This window comes from Nelumbo nucifera, chromosome 1 (genome assembly GCF_055504915.1).
Source record: "Nelumbo nucifera cultivar China Antique chromosome 1, China Antique-T2T, whole genome shotgun sequence".
NCBI classification, from domain to species: domain Eukaryota; kingdom Viridiplantae; phylum Streptophyta; class Magnoliopsida; order Proteales; family Nelumbonaceae; genus Nelumbo; species Nelumbo nucifera.
This window is the reverse complement of record NC_142649.1, coordinates 112342844-112366508: the sequence shown is the minus strand read 5'-3', so window position 1 is coordinate 112366508 and position 23665 is coordinate 112342844. Positions and strand designations below refer to the sequence as shown.

At 36.0% G+C, this 23665-nt stretch overlaps 2 protein-coding genes and 1 long non-coding RNA gene across 3 annotated transcripts; 1 reads left to right on the top strand and 2 right to left on the bottom strand.

Annotated features, from left to right (window-relative positions):
- Positions 1-16184: 16184 nt before the first annotated feature.
- LOC148803706 (uncharacterized) lies at positions 16185-16526 on the bottom strand. Its single transcript, XM_088897214.1, has one exon. The coding sequence runs from the start codon at positions 16524-16526 to the stop codon at positions 16185-16187; it is 342 nt and encodes a 113-aa protein (XP_088753340.1).
- A 703-nt stretch (positions 16527-17229) lies between these two features.
- Positions 17230-17712, bottom strand: LOC104587400 (uncharacterized). Its single transcript, XM_010245005.3, has one exon. It carries the CDS (start codon positions 17710-17712, stop codon positions 17230-17232), a length of 483 nt encoding a protein of 160 aa, XP_010243307.1.
- A 3237-nt stretch (positions 17713-20949) lies between these two features.
- LOC104587401 (uncharacterized) lies at positions 20950-22435 on the top strand. Its single transcript, XR_733584.3, has 3 exons — positions 20950-21388; positions 21918-22129; positions 22205-22435. It is a non-coding gene; the product is annotated as an uncharacterized LOC104587401 (long non-coding RNA).
- The last annotated feature ends 1230 nt before the right edge of the window (positions 22436-23665 follow it).

Genomic DNA, 23665 nt, shown 5'->3' with positions numbered 1-23665 from the left:
CCAATATTAGAACTTTTGAAACGCGGCAATCTACTAGATTGAAAATAAAATACACTTATCTCATCTGAGATTTAAGAGTTTTGAAAATATCAAAATTACACTTAGAAATAATATATACTGTTTATCATCTTCTTCCTCAAGAAGATGAAACATAGTCCAAACTCTTTGGCACAAACACCAAAACCCTTGTAAGATAGCTCAATCTCTCTGAAACAGAGACTAAGCTTTTTGTCACAAACATCAAAACCAGAGCCCAAGCTCTCTGTCACAAACACTTGCAATGATTTTGCCTTTTTCGCAAAGTCACTGTAAATCTTTGCCAAGAACAAAAAATTTCAGGTTTTATATAATTTATTTTAACTTAACACAGTAATATTTTATTCCTACATATAAAAAAGAGAGGAGATGACTTGAAAGAGAGAGATTAGCAATAGTGGCCGGAGACTCTTCTCTTTTTTCCGTTTCTCGGATAAGATAATTATAGTAATTAAAATTTTTCTCTTAGAAATTGCTTTGATTTTGATGCAAAGACAAGTGAAAATATACAGAGGAGAAAAAAAGACAAAAATGTTGTGAATTGTAAACAGTACTGATCGGAAAATTTCCCTTTTATTAATTATTTGCGGTGGATGTGAATTGTGAAAACCACTTCCCGCATTTGGTATAAAAATTTTCATCAGAAGCGAGGAGGAGGCGTGGGCGTGGCGTTATCACCGTTTGAATTGAACGAAAAAACTTTTTTTATTTTTTATTTTTTCAGAAAAAAGAAAAAAATGTATTAACAACTCTATCTATCAAAAAGGTGAAATGTTACAGCAATAGAAAGAAAAAAAAAGGTGCAAATAAAACCGAGGTGACATGGGTTGTGAATGAAAATGAAACAAAAAAATGGAAGGAAAGAATAATGGATCTTCCTTCCTTTTTAATCTCTTTTCTTCTTTAACCATACATACATTTTCTTTAGTTAATTCATTAATTAGTACCCGATGCCTCGTCGGTTGGCACGGGCACGGCCCACCTGGGAAGCGACGTCGAGACCTGTTGGAACCTTACAGCCAGCCTGAGATCCGGCCGCTAATAATCCTACGACTGTGCTTCTGCTTCTGGAAAAGGTCGTCGGCGCGTTCAAGTTGTGTTTGGTACCCAGAGCCTTGCTGGCCTTGATGGCAAGAGCGCATAAGTTGGAGAGGGAGAGGGGATTGTTTGATTGGGAGAGTGGCAACAGGAAATAAATTTGGCCAATCTGTAATTCCTCGTCGTCTGCCAATCGTGGAACGCAACTGTCCAGGTTCATGGATTCCGAACTGCAGAGGAAGCAGTTGGGGTTCTGGGAAATTACGTGCCCGGTTGTTGTTGGCTGCCTGAATTCCTGTAGCCTCCCGTCCACGTGGATTATCTTTGCCGTCGACATTCGAAAACTGCTTTCTCCTCCTCCTCTTTCTTCTGCTTTGCTTGTCCGAGAGGAAGTACAGATTCCCATGAGAGAGAGAGATTGATATTTTCCTTCCTAGTTAATTACGTGTAGATGGTTAATTTTGGGTTCTTAGCTGCTGTAAGGTTCTGGAGTTGCTGATTATATATACATGTATCGCACAAGGGTAGAAAGCAGTCGGGGCGGAAGGAAAAGGTCAAAGAGGCTTTTATCAAAATGACTAAAATCACCCTCGAGAAAAAGTATATGTGCAACAGTTACAACGAAGCAATAATAAATGAAGTAAATATAAAAGTTGTGTCATAGCACATTCGATGGGAAAACCTTTTTTTTTTTTAATGACTAATCTTGAATTGCAAACCGATTAAACCATCTCGACCCAATTTGATTTGGTCTTTTTTCAATATCAGCTGTCGGTTTTGGTTTGTATAAGTAATTAAATCGATAATTTGGTTCAAACTGAATTGAACTGAATCGAACTGAACATGCATTGCACACATTGAGGTAGAGTGTTTCCATTCTTGGCTAAATATTGGCCTTGCTCTTTATTCCTTACTCCCTAATCTTTTCCTATTCTAGTTAGTTTTAAGTTTAAGTAACATGATAACACTATCTAAATGGGGAATTGGTTTTGTCTTGGAATTGTTTTTTTTTTTTTTTTTTTGAGTTGAAAAATTTCAAGGTTTTTAAAACTGAACCAGACAATGAATTGTTCAGGGCTCCGGTTCTCTGGTCGAACGGTCCAACCATTCAAATTGAACAGATGACCTGTTCTAACAAAAGAAATAAAAAAAAAACGGCCAAAAACCATTAGATAATTCAAATGGTTCGACCGCCCGAATCAGTGGTTTGCTGACCAAGTCAATGATTTTTGGCCAAAAAAATGGTTCAAAAGTAAAACGGGACCGGCCCGACTGTCCAGTCTGGATTAATGGAACTTTTGAAGAAGCTTCAGAACCCTTGGGCTATTGTTGAAACTTGAAAGCGACTGCATGCGCCAACTTGATCAAAGCTATCCAGTCGACGGAAAGTGACTGGACCAGGGATGCAATCTTTCTTTGCAAAGATATTTTGAAAATTTCGAGCTCTATTATTGTTTGTTCCAATGTTGTAAATAGAAACCGTAATAATCTATCCCACAAACTGGCAAAAAAAGCCCACATTGTTAAGTGGGTTTGATTTAAGGAGTTGAAGTTGGGCTAGCCTGGATTCAGCATTGTTAAAATATGAAGGCGGCCCATCCTGATTCCTGGGGCAGATCGACGCATTGTAAATTCTTCCAATCGGTAACCCGATTTACACCCTTACTCAAAGAATAATAATGGATGCTATATGTCAATTTTTTAAAGTCTAACCTGGATCCATTCACTGAAAGGAAAATCTATAGTCAAATCCAGATGCATTCAATATATGACCTGCTACCGTTGTTGATTTATAGTCCAACCCAAACAAAATATGGTGGGTTGCATTATGATTTATGATTTATGAAAGAAAAAAAAAAACAAAGAAACAAAGAAAATATGGGTTGGGTCGGAAATAAAACACCAATTTTCATTTTTCAGTTTCGTGGGCCGTGGCATAAATTGGGTCAGGTTCCATGCGTACCAAGTGCAGCTGCATACGCCAAAATGGTGGAGTTGAGGTTACTTTTGTTATGCTAGCGTATGGCTAAAACATAAAATTATGGCCTTAATTAGATATATTTCATTGGCCTCATCAATATGTCACTTCCTCTAATTCAATAATTCAAGGTGAGATCATGGCAACAAATGAAAAGCTTTGATTTAGTTGTTTCAGTGCAGGGCTATGATACTATCGTAACATATGTGGGTTGGGTGTCAGATTGGAAGGGTTTTCAGAATATGGATTCTGGCGTTCTGAGTTGAGTCCTACATTTGGTAAAAATCTAAAAAGTCCGTCCATCGTATGGGACTCATTAATCTATATAATATACACTAAAGTAGAAAACATGGCACGTCATGGCGTAAGCTTTCTTCCCTATTTTAATCGAGAATTCTCAACCCCTCTTCATTTTAGTCTTCCTTGTTCTCTCATGAAGACATTTCATCACTCCCTTCTTCCTCTTTCCTAATGAATTATTTAGTGGATGTTTGGCATCGATGCCATTTTCTAAAAAAATGATGTCACATAAGAGAAAGCGGTACTTCAAACAATGCTTTCTTGTTTGGTACCATTTTTCCAGAAAAAAAACATACTCCAAACCATGCCATGGAATTTGGGAAAGTGTGGTTTGGAGCAATGACAAATTCAATGTTTTCTAAGAAAACAGTGCATTGCTACCAGCAATGCAATGATGTGGCATTATCTTGGATGTTGGACAATATAGATCAATATTGAAAACTTTGCTGCCAACACTGGTACCAAACAAAACCAGTGTTGTTTTCTCCGAAAACGCCTATGTGGCAGCACCGGTTCCAAACAAAAAATATGCATCGTTTACAATGCCACATAGCCAACACCAATGCCAAACACCTACTTAATTTATTTAATTAATTATCAGTATTAATTAACATTATTTTATGATATTTAGTTTATTTAATTAATTAACAGTATTGACAATACATTATTTAACCATATTTATTAATTGATTATGGTATTTATTTAATTAAATACCATAATTAATAAAAATACTAGTAGAAAAAATACATCTAATATTTTTAAATAATTAAATAAATACCACTATTAATAAAAATATTGTTAATTAATGAATTACTAATTAATTATATCAAAATACCGTTAATTAATTAAAAATTTAAAATAATTAATAAATACTATAATTATGGTATTTATTTAATTATTTAATTTAGGTATTTTAGTAATTTTGGTAAGCTTGGGGGTATTTTAGTCAATTCAAGTATAGGGAGGCCAAAACAAAATTCAAATATAATGGTGGGTATTTTGGGTAAAAAGATGAAGGGTAGAAATGGATTTGAGTGTATATAGTGTTTTTGCAGGTACGAGCTAATGAGATTGGCCAAAACAAAATCTTTTTATATGGAAGGCATACAAATGTATTTTTAGCTAAAGTTTTACAAGGTGGGGTTTTTAGGCATTTTAAATTGATTGGTAGGGTCATATTGGACTAAATAGGCTCAGATTAAGTTGATCTAGAGAAGTAGTGATTTGATTAATTTATTAACTTTGAAATAGAATCTTGGTGTGATGGAAGAGAAAATGAGAGTTTTTTTTTTTTGAAATTGGCAGAGTGGTGTTTTTGAGCATTATGGGTTGATTGGTAGGGTTAGATTGGCCCAATTATGCTGAAATGGGGCAAATTTGGAAAAGACTTGATTCAGTCAATGTGAAGCTTTGAAACGAAATTTTGGTGTATTGGAGGGGCAAACAAAAGTATTTTGGGTTGAATCCTTGTGGGTAGGGTTTTTAGGGCTGACTAGTAGGGTTAGATTGGCCCAATTATGTTGAGATTGGGCAGATTCGGAAAGGACTTGATTCAATCAATGTGAAGCTTTAAAACGAAGTCTTGGTGTATTGGAGGGGCAACCAAAAGTATTTTGGGAATTTTTGTGGGTAGGGTTTTTAGGGTGTTTAGGATCTAATGGAAACATCTGATTGGTTTTGGAGGAACAAAATCAGAATATTTGGGTCAACGAGAGCATCCAAAATGGAATATTTGTTCAATGATGAGGCAAATGGGGAAATTTTAGGTTGAAAATTTATGGATAGATGTTTTTGGTGTATCTAAGGTTCAATTGTATGGTCTAATTGATTCAAAGGTGTTAAGATCAAGGAGATTTGGGTTGTTGGTGCTTTAGGCTAACGAGAGAGTTCAAAAGGGAATTTTGGTATGATAAAACATTAAATGGAAGGGAATCTTGGGTTGAAATTTCAGGGGTAGATATTTTAGGAGATCCTAAGTCTGATGACGGTATTCAAGGATTTTTAAGTATTTTGGAAGGATCGGAACAGTCTGATCAGGTGTTCGGAGTAAATTGGGTTTTGACGACGAATTAAGCAAAAATTAGGTGGTGACAATGGGGTTTCTAGAGGTATTAGTCTCTTAGATCATTTGGTGGGGCTCGATTGGTCCATAATGGTATGATCAAGGGCATTTAAGAAATGAAGATTTTTGCCAATGAGATAGTCCAAATTAAAATCTTAATGTGATGAAAGGTTAAATAGGGAATATATGTGATGAAATTTTGTGATAAGATGTTTATAAATATCTATGGATCTTTAAAAGTCCATTAAGTCTAATTTACAATTCGATTAAAAAATCTCATACATTGTACAAATTCCAAAGTTCAATTAATACAATATACCCCATATGCAGAAGCCCTCCCAAACGAACCTACATCTGCTGCGGCCTTACATGCAGCACTCCCTTGCGACACCCTGAATGAAAATCCAAGGCAAAAGCAAAAGCAAAAGCAAAAGCAGATGGTGGGCCGGCCTTCAATTAATATTATATGCACTGCTTTATAATTTATAGTAACAGGAAAAAGCAAGCAAGGGAGATGCATGGCGGACGGGCCCGTCAAAGCAATAAAGTGAAGAAATGGTCGGCATTCAAATTTCCCTGCTGCCTCCCTCCAACCCTTCAAATTTTCAGAGTTTAAACTTTAAAATAACGCTTAATTACCACTGACAAGTGAGAACCAACTTATACATAATGTACAGATGAATGAAAGGCCAAAAAAAAGGAAGAATGATGATTCAGCCTAAGGTCAGACTTTGTAGGCCCAAAGTACCTGTTGGGCCTGACAAGCCGATTATTCCACTCTGCATGTGTCCTTTTGTTGCCCCTTTGCAGTTTCTGCAATTTTGTTTCAACTAAGCGTAGTGTTGGGCTGTTGGCATGATGCCTGTCCAACACCGACCATGAATGTGGGTACCTTACTTTTATAAAAATTAAATTAAGGGATGAATAGATTGCATTCTATCTAGAGTTCTGAATTAAACTGCATACTTACAAATTCAAAATTATGAATACCTTTACATATAACATCCATATTTGCCCGTTCCGAACTGGCACTAGAACTAAGATTTCTAAAGATGGACTGAACGGTAAAAACCCAAAAAATTAAACACTTCTAACAATTGATGGAAGTAATTAATTCTCTAATCATGCATAATTAATATGCAATCGGTTTCAAATGATATATGGGTTATGCTTGGAATCAATGCCTTTTCTTGAAAGGTAGCTTTTCGAGAAAACGGTATTGTATTGTTATGTCACTTTCTCATAAAATGTGTTTTCTTTTATATTTTGTAAGGAACCATGTTGGTTACAGTCATACAGTACGTTTTTCCAACATACTGTTGCAAAAAACGAGAAAACACTAAAATAGGGCATCTTCTCAGGCCCTTTCAACTGATGTGGTATTATTTTTCATGAAAATAGTATTGGTTCTAAATACTGATGTGGTAAAATGTAAATTCTATTGGTATATATTAAAGGTGATGAATCAGTAGGAGTACTCACAATGTAAGCTTTATCAGTTGTAGATTCCAATTTGTTTTTGAACAGACCCTACAGTTTTTAAATGTTACTTAGTAGGTTTTTAGCATCGGTGTTGAGAATATCATACTGTTTTATGAGAAAAACAGTACTGGGCATGTAGAGTTGTAAGCAACGTTTTGTTTTTTTTTTTTTTTTTTTTGGAAAAACAATACTTATTTTTTGTTTGAAACTGGTGCTGCCACATATGTGTTTTTTGAGAAAATGGTAATGTTTTCAATACTGATCTATATTATCCAACGTTCAAGATGATGTCACGTCATTGCATCATTGGCAATAATACATCTTTTTTCCCAAAAACATTGAATTTGGTGTTGCTTCAGACCACACTTTCTCAATTTCCAAGGAATGGTCTGAAGTAACTTTTTTTTCCTGAAAAAAAGTATCAAATAAGAGGATTTGAATCACCTTTTTCTCTGATGTGGTATTTACGTGATGCCATTTTCTCATAAAACGACATTGATGCCAAACATTGCCTTAGATGGGCGCATATTCATACTCTCAAAGTGTTGCAGCAGGCTTCTCATCAGAGTTCTAGATAGTTCATCAGAGTTCATCAGGGCGGATGTTCATACCCTCTTTTTTCTTTTTTGTCTGGAACCGGCATTTTTGAGTGCCACATTAGCATACTGTTATAAAAAAATGAGAAAACACCAAAAATTCTTTTTCCCCGACTACACATTCCCTGATTTCTAACGAGTAATCTGACAAAATAATTTTCGGAAAATGCATAATCAAACAGCAGCAGCAGGTGTGGTCCGAAAAAAACGAATTTCAGACGTAACGCTGACATAGTGCCGTTCATCACAATTTTCTCTTTCGTTTTTTTCTTTTTACTTTTGGTCAATGGAATTGTTAGTAGACCTTATTACGATAATGCGATGCCGTGGATAGATTGTTAAAGCATAAAAGAAAGAAAGAGAACAACGGCAAGAAAACCCATTGTTCCCTGTCATGTCTAATTGTGAAAAATTAGGCTGGTCATGCCATGTTCATGGATTATGGATTATTTTATGCAATATATGTCATCATCCAGTCTGCTGCTGATATGATATGATATGTTCTTGGATCTGGGTTTTTGACTAATTTTCAGCCAGCTTGAAATGCAACTTGGTTCAATGTTCGAGACAAACTGCAAATATGATTGAACAACTAAAAAGTTATAAGAGCTTTGAATTTAAAAAGCTTAAAATGATAGAATTGAAGAACGATTTCCAACTTGAATGAAGAAACAAGCCAATGTTACCACGCATGATTGGATTGTATTCATCCATAACTGCATTATTTGGGGTAAATTGCAAATGGGAAAATCTATGGTATGCGAAGAGTTTTGACCAATCAAAACTCACTCATAAATTTTGATAAATAAAACATGATTAGATATCACGTTTATGATTTTAGTTAATTGGTCAGAAGTTTTTTCAGATATCATATCTTTTTCATATCATAGTTGAACCCTTGGGGTCTTGTTTTTAAAAACAAAGACCATTCGGTAAGTGATTCAGTCTACTGAAATTTTAAAATTGTGTTTAGAGACTATATATCATGCAGAAATACCAGAAACCCAAAAAATTCAGCATTTTCAGTCTTTTTGGATCTTCCTGTACACATGTCTTCTCATCTTTCTAGCTTTTAGTTGCTAAATGGAATTTTAAAAGACTGATTTTCGGTCTTCCGATCTTGCCGAAACCCAAAAGACTGTGTGGAGAGATTTTCCAAACATTGCCTAACATTATGGTGAGAGATAAAATTACAAAAATGCCCATATTTTAATTCTCTTCTTTCACTATTCATCTTTTTCTACGTTTGGACTTTGGACTTAAACTAGCAATTGTAAAGTCACCTCACCCTGGACTGCTCATTGGGGATAGCCTCACTTTCGGACACTTACTTTGCTGGCATTGGTTTGCATCCAAATTTAGTCCAAAGGCAGAAGAAAGATGAACAGTGAGAAAAAAGAGAGTTTTGGCAAATTTATAATTTAACCATTTACTGCAAAGCTAGTTTAGGGGAGTTGGATTACTTATTAAATGCTTATTTATGAAAGTTTAGATAGTAAAGTGACAATTGAAAATTTAGGGCATAGAGAGTAAAGCCACTCAAAATATAAGGTACCCATTTTCAATTTACCCTACTACTACTACTTAATATTATTGATGTAGAATTCCAGTAGAAAATTGGAAAGAATGAACAGTTCAATGCATCTACTATGCATAATAATCATTAATCAATGAAGGTGGATGCATCCATGGTTCCATGCCAGTGAACACACTGTTACGTTTTAGTGGTAAGCAACTCGGCAACATGATCCATATCCCGTCTTTTGTGGTTGTTAGGCAAGAAAATCCCTAGGGATGTGACAAATATATATAACCAGCTTGCTTCTTGACAGGTTGTACGTACAATTGTTTCTTCATTTAACCTTGCTCCTCGTGAACCTTCTTTCACACTATCTGGCTATCAAGTTGGTTTGTACTCGATTGGTAGAGTGCTCTCTATTGTAAATTAACTAAATGGTGTTTTATAGTGTGTATAAAAAATTGGTGGGTGTAGATTAATTCATATCACATCATGTGATAGGGATTAATCCACATCACACTATAGTCTACAATTATTCTGAATTGTAGATAGATTGTGTGGACGGGATCAATCCACACCCATAGTGGCATTTTGTAGGTGTGGTGTGGATCAATTTATACTATTTTTTGATTTCATGTATCTCATATACATTTTACGAATGATCTATACAATCGATCATAAATATTTAATTTTTACATTTTGTATGATAAATAAATTGAAAAACAGGCATTCATAAATTAATATTAACCAATAAACATTAATTTTATTAAAAAAGATAATAAAATAATTTAAAAAATATTATTTTGTAGATAAGAAAACATTAAAAATTAATATTTAAATAAATGAAAAAAAAATGGAGAAGGAAAATCTCTATACTTGTGCTAGAATTAACACTAAAAATTATTATTTTATTGATAAAATATTAAAAAATTAAAATTAAAAATAAAAAGAATATATAAAAGAAATGTATTATATCAAAATAGAGTGTAGAAATATTATAAACCGATCACATTCACGAGATGTATATATAATCAAGATTTTGAACTATGAACAAAAATGGTCCACGATATATGTATGATCGTGAATTGTCTCCGTCCACATCTAACCAAACACCGTTGTCATTCCGTGGTATAAATTGAAACAAACCCTCTACAAGATAATTACAGAACCGAACACCACCTAATTCGAGAACCAGGTGGTTAAAATGTTAAGATGATGATGATTGCTATGAAAAGCATTTGAACGGAGAAAGGCTGAAAGCGAGGGTGTTCAGCTTTTTCATATATATTTGAACCAATCTTAACTCTTCTTCTTTTTGACAGCCATATAAGAATGTTGGTGGAGAAATAAATTAATTAAGCCTGTAGACAGGTAATGAAGGACAGTGATTGATGCGTGATGGAGCCCAGTCTGAATATAAATACATATAAAATACGAAGGATTTACACTATTTATATTCCATTCAAACTGAGCCTTATTAAGTTGTATAACCATCGTAAGATTTCTACGTCGTACACAGTGTCGTATACATTTCATGTGTCAAAGAAAGTATTGAAAGCTGAACTTAAAATGGTTATTGTAATTTAATATGAAAAGGAATTTTCAATTGTAAATTTCGAGGAAGAATTCCCAGGTTGGGAGCTACCCCAGTTACGTACGTATACATGCAGAGAATTTGTTGAACAAAGAGACTGGTGGGGGAATGGGGATGTGGATAAGATCATTAAGCCGCAGCTGGAATCCACGGTACCAAACAAGATTAATTTTCTCTCCTTTTTTATCCAAATGAAATGGTAAGGACTGACTAAGGGCTAAGGAGATGTGATTCCTTTCAGTGCGAAGCCACGACAAAATACGATGGATATATATATATATATATAGATGAGTTTTGGTGGTGCAATTTCAGTGGTCCTCCATCGACATACTGTAGCCCCGACCAGTGTCATGACTCCATCCATACAGAAACAAAAATAAGAGATAAAAACTATAACCATGTAGTTGATTTAGAAGAAATACTTAACAAATGGAAAATGACTTGAGTGGGTTGCCTTCTTCATTCCGATCTCCATGAAAGTTGTCCCACCTCACATATAGCTAGCGAGTCTATGCCCAGTCGTTTTTGAGCTGGTTATTGGTCAATTTCTGCCTAGTGTCTAGGTTTTTCCATGACCTACCTAGTGTCTAGGAATCTGTAAAGAAGAAAAAAGTCTAATTAATTAACGTACATAAACTTAGATTTCTGAATCACTGCTTGTAGGACTTAATTTATTATTTGTGTGTAATCTTCTTTTTCGAGCTTTAATTTCTTCACTTTATGAAATGTAATTCGTTGATTTAGAAATGTAGTTACATTTTTATATTTTTCGTTAAATGATAAATACATAAGATGAAATAAACTAGAGAGATTAATCGATCTATTTTCATCTCATCATTATATATATATATATGATCAAAAAGCTTGAAACTTGAAGCTATATTGCACCAAGACTCTAACTTACGACACCCACATTGGATATAAGAAGATGAAGAGCAGTCCATAGATACGGTAGCTATTATATGTACATAATTCTTATTTGCAGATTTGGAATTAATTCACCAGTTATATATTCTTCGACCATGATTTTCTCCTCCCTCTCTAAGTGCACTTAAATGTGTTAAAGTTTTTTTATTTTTTAAATTTTATTCTTGTATTTTTTTTTTATAAATTTTAGTGTCATTTAATGAGCAAAAGGTATAGATTGTATATATATATATATATATATATATATATATATATATATATATATATATATTATCTTCTCTTTTCTTCTTCTTTCTTCCATGGTTGTACGAGGGATGATAAGGACAAATGGGTTGACGTATGAATTTTACAGTTTTCCTATAAAAAATCCTATCCATTTTACCAGGGAGGAAAAGGACTCGTGCTGTGTATACATTTGATGACTACCAACGCATTCACTCTCTCTCTCTCTTTCTCTGGAGATTCTCTTTGAGATACGAATATTGACTCTGCAAATAACATCCAAGTGTTTTAAAGCTATATTCTTCTTCATCGTGGAACAAAGCAAGTTGAAAATTAAAAAAGAAAAAGAGGAAAGAAATTAAGTTGTTAAATAGTAACAAAACACCACTCAAAAATTAGCCCGCGAGCTTCGAGCAGTAATTGAACATGCAGTTAACTCAAATGGGGAGCAAGGTGAATTTTTGGACAGTTGAGTTGACAACAACATTTTCTGTCACTAATTAGCCAAAAGTTTTCTTCTCTGCTGGGGGAAAACTTCAGTGGTCCATCGTGCCATTCGTTCACCCCTATCATCATTCAATCTTAATTCCAACCAAGAATGGCTACGTCCCATCCCATCAAAATCAAATTACACAAATTAAAACAACCCCATTTAATTTCCTTGCAGCGTCGTCTCGTGCCTAGACAGCTGTTGCCTGTAGTCTAGCCTCTTGTACTCCGGCCTTTAACGATTCAAATTTGGAATTCTCTTATGACGGAGGAATTAATATCCGATTATTCTATGCCGTATTGTTTGGCGTGGCGATCCCCGGCCCAGGATCTCTGTAAAACGGTATAAAATTCACGGATAAAGGCAGAGCATAGTTTGCAGTTTTGCACAAGAAAAAAAAAGTTGTGAAGAAAAAAGTCTGTTTTATTCATTTACAATTCGTCGAATGATGACATGTATAAATAGAGATGCGATGAGGTCTTAGGAGAAAGAACACGTGTTGAATATCTCTTGGTTGCCAGCCTGGTTTGAATGTTTAACTTGTCAAGTAGATAATGAGATCTATTAGCTTCTAAAGCTTTGGTAAACAAGTCAACTGGCTGCTCCTTTGCTAAAATGTGAGAAGTTTTGATTGTCTTGGTTTGAATATGTTCACGTAGAAAGTGACAATCAATTGCTATATGCTTCATCTGTTCGTGAAAAATCAGATTTGATGCTATATGAAAAGCCATTTGATTGTCACAATGAAGCAATAATGGGTGGGTGGCCGAAATATTGAGATCAACAATGAGGCATTTGAGCCAGAGCAACTCTGCAATGGTGGAAGCCATTGCATGATATTCCACCTTGGCTGATGAGTGGGCTATAGTGTTCTGTTTCTTTGTCTTCAAAGATAGTGAATTACCAACAAAGATTACGTACCCTGTCGTGGATTATCGGGTGATTGGACAACTGCCCCAGTCAGCATCACAATAGGCTCGAATAATGAAGTCATTTGATGAATGTAAGAAAAGGCATTTGTCTGGAGAGCCAGAGAGATATCTGAGGATGTGTAAGGCTACAGTCATGTGAACTTGAGTTGGGTGTTGCATATGTTGATTGAGGGCATGAACAGAGTAACAAAGTTCTGGTCGTGTGATGGTTAAATACACTAATTGGCCAATGAAACGATGGAAGCGCCAGAGATCCGGAAATAAGGAACTCTGCTCGTCAAACTGTGATTGTTGCTCCTTTGGAAATGATGTTGGGCAACAACCAGTCATGTTGGCTTCATGTAGTATGTCAAGTAGGTATTTTCGTTGATGTAAAAAAATTCCAGATGAATAGCGTTGAACCTTCATCCCCAAGAAATAAGTGAGTGGTCCCAAATCTTTGAGATAGAAACACTTGTGCAGGTATTACTTTAGATCATCAATTTGATCAAGATTATTATCGATGATGATCAAATCATCGACGTAAACAATGATAGCAATGTATGAACTTGAATTAGAGGAGAAGAAGAGTGACTAGTCATTTAATGACTGAGTGAGTCCATACTGCTTGAGGGCGTCTGAAAATTTTTCAAACCACTGTTGAGAGGCTTGCAGTAGACCATAAAGGGATTTTTTTAGTTTACACACTCGGTTGCCTCCTAGAGTAGAAAGACCTGGCAGGATTTCCATGTAGACTTCCTCATCGAGATCACCATTCAGAAAAGCATTGTTAACATCGAGTTGGTGAAGAGTCCATCCCTGACTAGCAGCAACTAACAAAAGGCACCAGACTATAACTAGTTTGGGCACTGGTACATATGTGTCACGGAAGTCCAAACCCTTAACCTGAGTGTACTCCTTAGCCACAAGTCTTGCCTTATAACACTCAATTGTTCCATTAGCTCGATACTTGATTTTGTACACCCATCGTGCACCAATGGCTCGACTTCCTAACAGAAGTTCAACAAGAGTACATGTGTTATTTTGATTGAATGTTGAAAGTTCATCATCCATAGATTGCTGCCACTATGGATTAAGAACTATTTGATTATATGTGTGTGGCTTAATTGGGGTGTCCACATGATGAAGGATGCTGGTTGAGTACCTAGAGAATTGACAATCATAATCCCTTAAGTATGCCAAAGTTTTTTGTTGTCGATGAGGGTGAGTTATGTTAGCTAAGCCATGGTTAGGAAGAATCAGATTGGGCTGGATTGAGTTAGGTTGAGTCAGGCTAGGCCAAACCGTTTGCTCATAGTGTTAAAGCAATCAATGTTGTCAGAAGTGGTAATGGTATAATCGGCCCCGAATTGGTGAAATGTGTTTATTTATTCAGTATGAATGGGAAATGATTTTCATAGAAGACAACATCATGTGAGGTGGAGATTTGTCAGGAATCCAATCAAAGATTTTATAAGGCTTTTGTCCAAATGGATATCCGACAAATACTCCTCTGATTGCATGAGTAGTAAACTTGTTGCGGGTACAGTTGTGATTTTAGGCATAGACCAAGCAGCCGAATATGCAAATATGATCATATGTCGGTGGTTGATTAAACAACAATTCGAAAGATGTCTTGCCACCGAGTACTTGAGTTGGGAGATAATTGATCAAATATGTCAATGTAGTCACACACTCTCCCCAAAAGGAAAGAGGGAGGTCTGCCTGGAAGCGAAGTGCTCGAGTTATCTCAAGAAAATGTTTGTGCTTGCGTTCGATCACGCCATTTTGTTGTGGTGTGTCGACGCAAGAATGTTGATGAACAATTCCTTATTGTAACAAGAAGCTTTTCATGGAATGTAAAAAAAATCCAATCCATTATCCGTCCTCATGATTCGTAGATAACATTAAATTGTGTTTTGACCATATTTCAGAACTGAGAAAAATAGTAAAGAACTTGAGTTTTACTATGCATCAAATACATAAGTGCTACGAGAAAAGTCATCTATTATGGTGAGAAAATGTTGTGCGCTACTATGAGGAGTAGAATAACCGCCCCAGATGTCAACATGAACTAGATGAAATAGTTTTGTTGCTCGAGAGTTGCTTATGGGAAATGGCATACGCGATTGCTTTACACGATGACAAGTGTCACATGGAAATCCTATAGGAAGAGTAGAGATTCTAGAAACTAATGAAAGAGAATGTTGAATAGCATGACCCAAGCACTTATGCCATGTATCAACAGTAACTTCACTATGAGCAATCAAAGCAAAGGAACATGGAGCGTCAACAGTGAAGTGGTAGATTCCGTTCAGTGTTTCACCATGCCAATTACTTTCTTCAACACTGGGTCCTGAGTCAAACAAGTAGTTGGCAAGAAAAGGGTGGCGCATCACAGTTGACTAGCTAATTTGTTAATAGAGATTAAATTGCAGTGGAAACCAAGTATATGGAGAACTTAATGATGAGTAATATTGGGGGTTAGCATAACTGACCCTTGATGTGTAGCTTGCAAAACCACTCCATTGGGCAAGAGAACTGGCTTAGGTTGGGCTAATACATTGTGAACAGTAAGGAGTTTTAGATTAGAGACCATATGATTTGAAGCTCTACTATCCAAGATACAAGAAGGTTGGTTGGGAAAAGTAATGAGGGCCATACTAGAAGGTATTGGCTGTGATTTTATCTAGTGTTATGAGAGCCATAAGCCAATTGTATTGTTCCAGGTTTAATCCTTGTATGGGTGATGCTTCATCATTATGTGCACTGACTGAAGCAAATGTGGATTTTGTTCCTTTTCCGCCCTGTGCTTGTGTTTTACCTTTGTTCTATTTCGGTGGATATCCAGCAAGTTCAAAGCAGCGATCTTGTGTATGCCCAGGTTTCTTGCAATGCTCACATTTCACCTTAGCCTTGGTCCGTGTATTAGACATTGAACAGTTCTTCGAAAAATTCGCAAAGAGTGTTGGTTCGACATCAAGATTTGCATTGGTCGGTTTGTTGATGATGGCAAGGTGTTTTTCTTCCTAGATTGCTAGAGCGTATGCCCTATTGATGTTTAGCATGGGATCTGATCCAAGAATATTGGATATAACATTGATGAAGACATCACCAAGTCCCATGAAAAACTGATGCAACTTCTCGTATTCTCGCATGGCCGCAAGTTGTTTAGCTACTCCACAAGTGCATTCAGGTACATGAACCAGAGTTTGGAGCTCGTCCCATAAGGCTTTCAATTTGGTGAAGTAGGTTGCTACTGAAAGACTTCCTTGTTGTAACGTTGCAAGGCTTTTCTTGAGCTTGTAGGTTCTTGGCACATTCTTCTGTGAGAACCTCTCTTCAAGATCTTTCCAGATTTCACTAGCCATTTTTGCATAAACAATACTATCAAGGAGTTCACGCACCAATGAATTGAAAATCCAAAAAATCACCATCGAATTGCATTTAACCCAAAACGATTCTTGTGGTGATCCTGTATCGGAACCATCAACAAAACAATACTTGTTCTTGACCGTTAAGACATTTCTCATTAAGTAGTTCATGAGAATCATGATTCAAGTCCTTGCAATAAACCTAGACGGAAGAACAAGATATAGTAGCCCATAATGGTGCTGTGGTGGGTGTTTTGTCCTTATACTCCATAATCTGATGGTCATTATTCGCATCCATCATCATCTATCTCTTCGTAATCTGTCCTCCTTTTTAATTTGTTATATCCCGTTGTATGTCCTGATTTCCCACCTTCCGAATTTCAGAATAATCAACCAAAACCAAGCAACTCAATCTTGCTTATTGGGATATTATTCTTTTGTAATTCCCTTTCAATTCATTCTCTTATTATGCATCCATCCCGGGATTAAAAATATAATTGCATAAATAAAATATCCCAGAAGCGTGAACAGAGGAGAATTTATGTAGTAAACGCTGGATGCCTTGAAATCACAGGCAGGCAGCAGCATTATTTTCTTTTCGTTGAACTGAAGAGTAAACGGCCAAAATTTCTTATATTTACAGGAGGACCATCTGAGTATCATTCCACTTTTACTCCAGCTGTCCCTACAACTATTCAGTCTATTCTGGAATTGAACTCAGTTTTGACCTGAAGCTACCGCCTCTTCTCCTGCTCACCACCATACCCGGACCACCACCAGAATCCGCTTCCGACATTGATTTAACCTCCCTCTTGCCGGAAAACACCGTCGGCACCACCCATTTTAGTCGGTATCTGCATTTATCTGCACTGCTACTCTTCATGAGAGCAAAACTGGCCTTAACAGCCAATGCAGCCATCTCCTCCCTCTGGAGGGGGTACTTTAATCTATTCAATGGAAGCGCAAAATACAGCTGACCGGGCTGAAGTTCCTCGTCATCTTTAATAGCCGATACGAAGTCGTCGAATCCTAATTCATCGGAGTTGCAGATAAAGCATGCGGGATTCATTTGCAGAACGTAAGAGACCTTTACAGGGTAGGGAAACTCTTGCAGTTGTCCGTCTTGGTGGATCAGTTTCGCCGTGGAGACGGACGCTGACTGGTAGGAGCTACAAATGCCCATCTGTCGTCGTATCGACCTCAGCAAGACAAACAGACGTCGGGAATTGGGTATCAGGAGGAGGAAAATTCAGGCGACAGAGACGGGAATGATCGAATGATGAAGAACCAAAGCTGGGTGGCAAGTATTTATAGAGGAGAGAGGAAACGCGGAGATGGTTCCGTCGTTTTGAGAGGAGAGGACATCTCATTGTGAGTAGTGTAGACAGTATTTTGTTGCCACGTCAGGCTTAATTTGTCGTTTAGTAGGAAACATTGTTTTAGGTTTTTAAATATTTTAAACATCCCCTGTCGGCGTCGGCTGGATGTCGCTGGGAAAATACCACCCTTGTCCGTCGTTAACCTGCCGTCCACATGTCTTCGCACGTGAACCAATGTAAAAATCCAAGACTACCCCCAATTTGAAAAGAAAATTAAAAATATTAGAGAATGTGTTGGATCTTTAGTTCTTTTCACCACAGGGTTATTTCAGACAAATTGTCAAAAACTTGTAGAGACTAACGTTTGAATCAGCAACTAGGCTAGGGGAGGTTTAAGGATTACGGCGAAATCGGAGGAGGATATTATGGTATTTATACCATTCGTTTTATTATTATAATTTAATGTTTCTGTTTGGGGATTTGTATGTTGAACTGAACAACGAGAGAGATGGCTGATGCAGTGCAGGCATCCAGGACCAGCAGCCAACCTGTAAAAACACGTTGCCAGGTTGTAATGTTGTATTATCTTGCACCCGAAAGGAGCAAGCAAATAAAATAGGGTAATCCTCTCTAGTCTCTACGGGAACCGGAGATCTCCCGCCGAAAGAAGACATGACATGCCCGTCATCATAATTTGTGGAACCCACTTATACGTAACCGACTTTCTTTATTTCAGAATTTCAATTGCCTCAATATTACGGCTGCACGTGATCTTATCCCTACAAATTTTCACTTTTCACGTGCATCTCCATCAATGTTTAATATTAGGCGTTTTTAAATTTTAAAGGTTCCATTTTCTTGATTCCTTTCCTGATTTTAAATAAATACCGACTGTATTCCCTTATTGTTATTATTTTTTATAAATCAAACAATCTAATTTTAGTTTTTATTAATAGGATCCCATGCAGCATTATGGACATGTCATTAATAAAGCTGTTTCTTGGTTCAAAAGAAAATGACAATGTTGCTGAAAAAACAAAAACAAAGCAACGATGTTATTTATAACTCTAGAATTCGGGATACGGTCGGGTTCGCTCCGCATCCGCAGACATATGCGGGCGCGCTTAAAGGTGGGGCCGTAGGGGTGAACAGGAAAAACCAAAAATTGAATCGATAAGAAAAAGACCGATTGAAATTTAACTGAAAATTCTGTTAATTGAATCCGTTCCGTCGATTTTGGTTCCGTGTTATAAAAAATTGGGAAAATTTCAGATTAGTATCTTGTATTTTGGGTCTAATGCCACTTTGGTCTTCAAATCTTAAAATATGATAATTTAGTGTCCGAATTTTTAAAACGTGTCAATCTAATACTTGCTATTAACCAGCTGTTAAGTGCTATTTGAAAAGACAAAAATACCTTTCAAGTGTCATCTAATTTTCTTTATCAACCATCCAAACGATGATAAAAAATGAATTGTCCCAAATCCTTGCCTCTTTAAGAAAGTTGAGATTACCAAAATGTCAACTGAGATAGACCCCAACTTTCTTGATTAGTAGAGGCAAAGATTTGAGACTGTTCATTTTTTATTAACATGTGGATGGTTGATAAAGAAAATTAGATGACACTCAAAGGGCATTTAAGTCTTTTCAAATGTCATTTAACGGCTAGTTAACGGATTGGTTAATGATAGGTATTGAATTGACACATTTTAAAAGTTCAAGTATTGAATTGACGCATTTTAAAGTTCTAGGATCAAAGTGGCACTAGGCCCAAAGTACAAGGTACTAATCGGTAATTTTCCCTAAAAAATTAAAGGTAAGTTTGGTTTCAGTTAACCAAAATAGAAAATTGGCAATTAATCGAACCGACCAATATACATATATTTATATATATATATATATTTTATGTATATTTATGTATATTATATATATTTTATACGTTATAAATTAATAAATGTGTATTATATATAAATATATATTTATAATATATAATATATTATTTATTATTTAAAATGTAATATTTTATATATATATATATAATGTTTTATTATATATTTATATATTTTTTATAATATATATTATAAATAATAAAAAATAGATGAATCGATAAACCAAACCAATGGTTAACTGAACCGATCAACCAGTTAATCAATCGGCTTCAGTTCAACTTCAAAAATAAGCCCACGGTACCATGAGCACCCCTACTTAAAGGTCAGAAACCAGCGAGGCACCCAAAGGTGATGAGTATTTCATTATCATAGATTTTTTTATCAAAATAGTAATACTATATTTCGTTTGAAGGAATATAAGTAGGTAAAGGTAAGGAAACCCCTACTTTTCCTTTTCTTTTTCTACTTTTTTTTTCTGAAAAGAATTTTGATCAATCAAAACCCATATCATATCTTTTCCATATCATAATCGAATTCAAAAATACGAGAAAATTTAATCGGAAATACCCCAGTTGATTAGTAGTAAATTTTTATGATATGATAGTTGAACCTATAGTAATTAAGTAAGATCAACATAAATAAAGAGAATGTAGTTCTTGATCCGAGATTCGAGATCCGACTCATCCAATGATAGGGTAATCTAAATCCTACTAATATAAAGCGTATCGCATTCGGGTGTCTACCTTACCTAATGAATTCTCACAATTTTTTTTTTCTTTTTTCTTTCTTTCCTAAGCATGGAGGGAAGCTTGTCAGAATTGCTGAAGTTGGGGTTGAGGTGGCTTCAATTATGAATCCATCAAAAGTCAAAACAATTAACCTCTTGTTTCTCATGCAACCATAAAAGAAAAAAAAATAAAATAATGGGAAGAAAGGAGACCTAAGGCCCAAACGCAAATTTTCTCATTTTGTGGCGAATGCTTTACTTGCAGACGTCATAATTTTTATAAAATAAAATTAATATAATAGTAATACAATAACACCCACCAAGAGTCCAAGTTGGCAAGATCCATGGCTGGTTTCGTTTCGGCGTTCAATCTTACAACCTAACAACCCTCCATATAGCTTTTCAAATTACAATTTAGATGGTCTTTTGGCACTACAAGAAAACCGAGCAAAGGCGGCGGTTTAGACTGGCCTCCGCCTAAACCCGATTTGGAATCTGGCGCGGCGGTCAGGCACGACGGTTCTAAATTTAAACCGGTCTAATCTCATAGAAGGCACGCGGGGAAGTCAAAAATAATCTTCCCGTGTGAATATTCGACAAAACAAAATGTTCGCAGCCTTCTGCAAGATAACCTTTTGACAAAGAAGACACCACTTCGATGAGAGTGAAAGTTTTTTTCGCATATAAACGGAGAACTGAGAGGGATTGACAAGAAAATTTAGGGCAAACAAGCATGGTGCGACTCCAAACCAGCATTGAACTTGTTCGTTGTTTGCTTGTGAAGGAGGACGATTTCTTTCCCTTTTTCCTTTGATTGGGCGGGATTAACAAAGAAATCTTCGAGCCTTGTTCGTTCGAACAGGAGAAGAGAAGGTTTTCTATTGTTCTGCATCAATAAAAAATCTACTGAGAACTACATCAAAGGTACGATGCTTGTGTTTTTTCCCCTATTTTAAATGTTCATGTGCACACAAAGATTGGGTGGGATTGTATTTTCCTAGGTCAATATGTTCTGATGGGAAACCACAATACAGTGCTTGTGTTTTTCCCCTGTTTTAAATGCTTCTGTGCAGATGTTGTGTTTTTCCCCTGGCAGATGCGACATTTCATTAAAACATTAGAGAAGCTAGATCTCTTGTATCCAAGGTGCATATCTTATTCACTTGGACAAGGAAAACGACAAATGATGGAATTTCCTATTAACATTATCAATTTTAATCCATTTGGTAGAGTTTCTAATCATCCATTAGGCGCTGAGTTTACCTAGATCAGTATATCAGTTCTCAGGTCATGCTGGTCTTAGAAGATATGTTGACAAATAGGGAAGAAAATAACTATAATCCCAGAAATTTACTGATAGTGGATTTTGAGCTGCAACCATTTAGAGACTTGTATAGCTGAATCTGCCTTTCGTTTTGAAAAAGGAGTGATAGTTCTGTTTTCATGATTTTAGTCAAGAAGATATACCAGGAGCTCAAAGATAAATTTCAACCACCTCATCTAGTTCCAAGGAATGAACAGTTCACAGCACAGGCATCACTCTGCAGCTTGTGTGAACAGTTCATAGTAGAAGCATTGTACTATCTTGGTACAAACAAGACTCAAGCAGAGATCATGGATATCCTCCATGGGACATGTTCCAAGATGGAAGCCTTCTATCCGCAGGTAACAATGGGAAATTATCTCTTCTCTTATTGAACTCTGATAAACATGGAGGTACTGACCGTATTGTCTTTCCAGAACCACTAGGGCCAAGCATACCAAAGCATTCACCTTGGAGTACAGCAAGAGATAGACTTTGGACTGCATGCCTCCTATAGTTTCCATCTTGTCTGATGTAAACTTTCTTTAAGTTATGGCAAAAGTTTGGGTAACTTCCATCTGGTTCCTTCATTAGTTGTTGAACTTTATATCTCTACAAAGGAAGGAAGAAAGATGGTATATTAAAATGTAAGACAGATTCGTTGTCAATCCTATTTCCTGGTTATTACAGAGAAGCTTTGAACATCTGCGGTGAACCAAGGACATATTAGGAGAAATATACATGTCTCTCTAAAATTCTATAACAAATAAGAATGCAATAGCCTATCATGATCCATGAAATAGATCAGAAATTGTTTAATTTAATTAACCGAACACATACGTTTAGGATAAGGATTTGCTGAGCTATAAAACATTAGAACTCTCAAGTTTCATGACAGATAAAAGATCTTTTGATTAAACTTAACTGTCCAATTGAGTCTTGTGCTTTTCGGCAGTCTTAATGGTAAATGTAAAAGTTAAATTCATCATATGGAGGAATTGCCAAATTAAAATTGATATGTTCACTTCAATAAAATATGTTTATCACATACTCAATGACCTAGATCACTAAGCATGCGCACCAAGTTTAGAGTGAATGATACAGGAAATTGGGTCAATTGACTAGGGTGATCATTCTTATCCCAGCCCAGTCCAAGTGTGTGTGTGTGAATTCTTGTATGCATGTATTATATTGTATATAACATATAATTTATATGTAAGTTTGTAGGCCCAGACCAACCCATAAGCATCACTCAAAATTGCCTCTAAACAAAATGTCGAAGTGTGCCCTCAGTCTTGCTACAATAGATTTTACCTCTTTAGAGATGTTATGACTCTCTAAATCAACAAATATAGTTGATCTCTCTCTAAATCAACAAATATACTACTTTTTCTCTCAATCTGGGGGTTAAATCTTTGGACTTAAGGCATTTCTCCAACTCAATTTGAGCATGCTCCATTGGCTTTATCTTGTTTGTAAGATGATGTTGCTTTTGAACCTCCTTACTTTGAAGGTGAGAAGGTTCCATTTATATTCTTTCCCCAAATTCCTCTCTCCATTCAATCACATTTTCCCATTTCTGTTTTTAGCCTTTTTTGTAGCATAGTCTGGTTTGAATGAATCTCCATTGATGCCCCAAACTCTAGTTGGAGAAACATTTTTGTAGGTTTGGTTCTGCCACCAATCTCCTTAATGGTCTGTTTGGTTGCTGGGAAAGGATGGGATGGGATGGGATGGGATGAGAAAGGATGTGATGAGAAGGGAAATTGTTTTTTTCTCAATCCTGTCACCTGTTTGTTTGATGAGACCAGATATCCTGCTAAATCTGCGTCCTAGTGTTTGATTGCTGAGAAAATTTTACAGGATTGTTGGATCCATCCCAGTTTGACAAATTCATA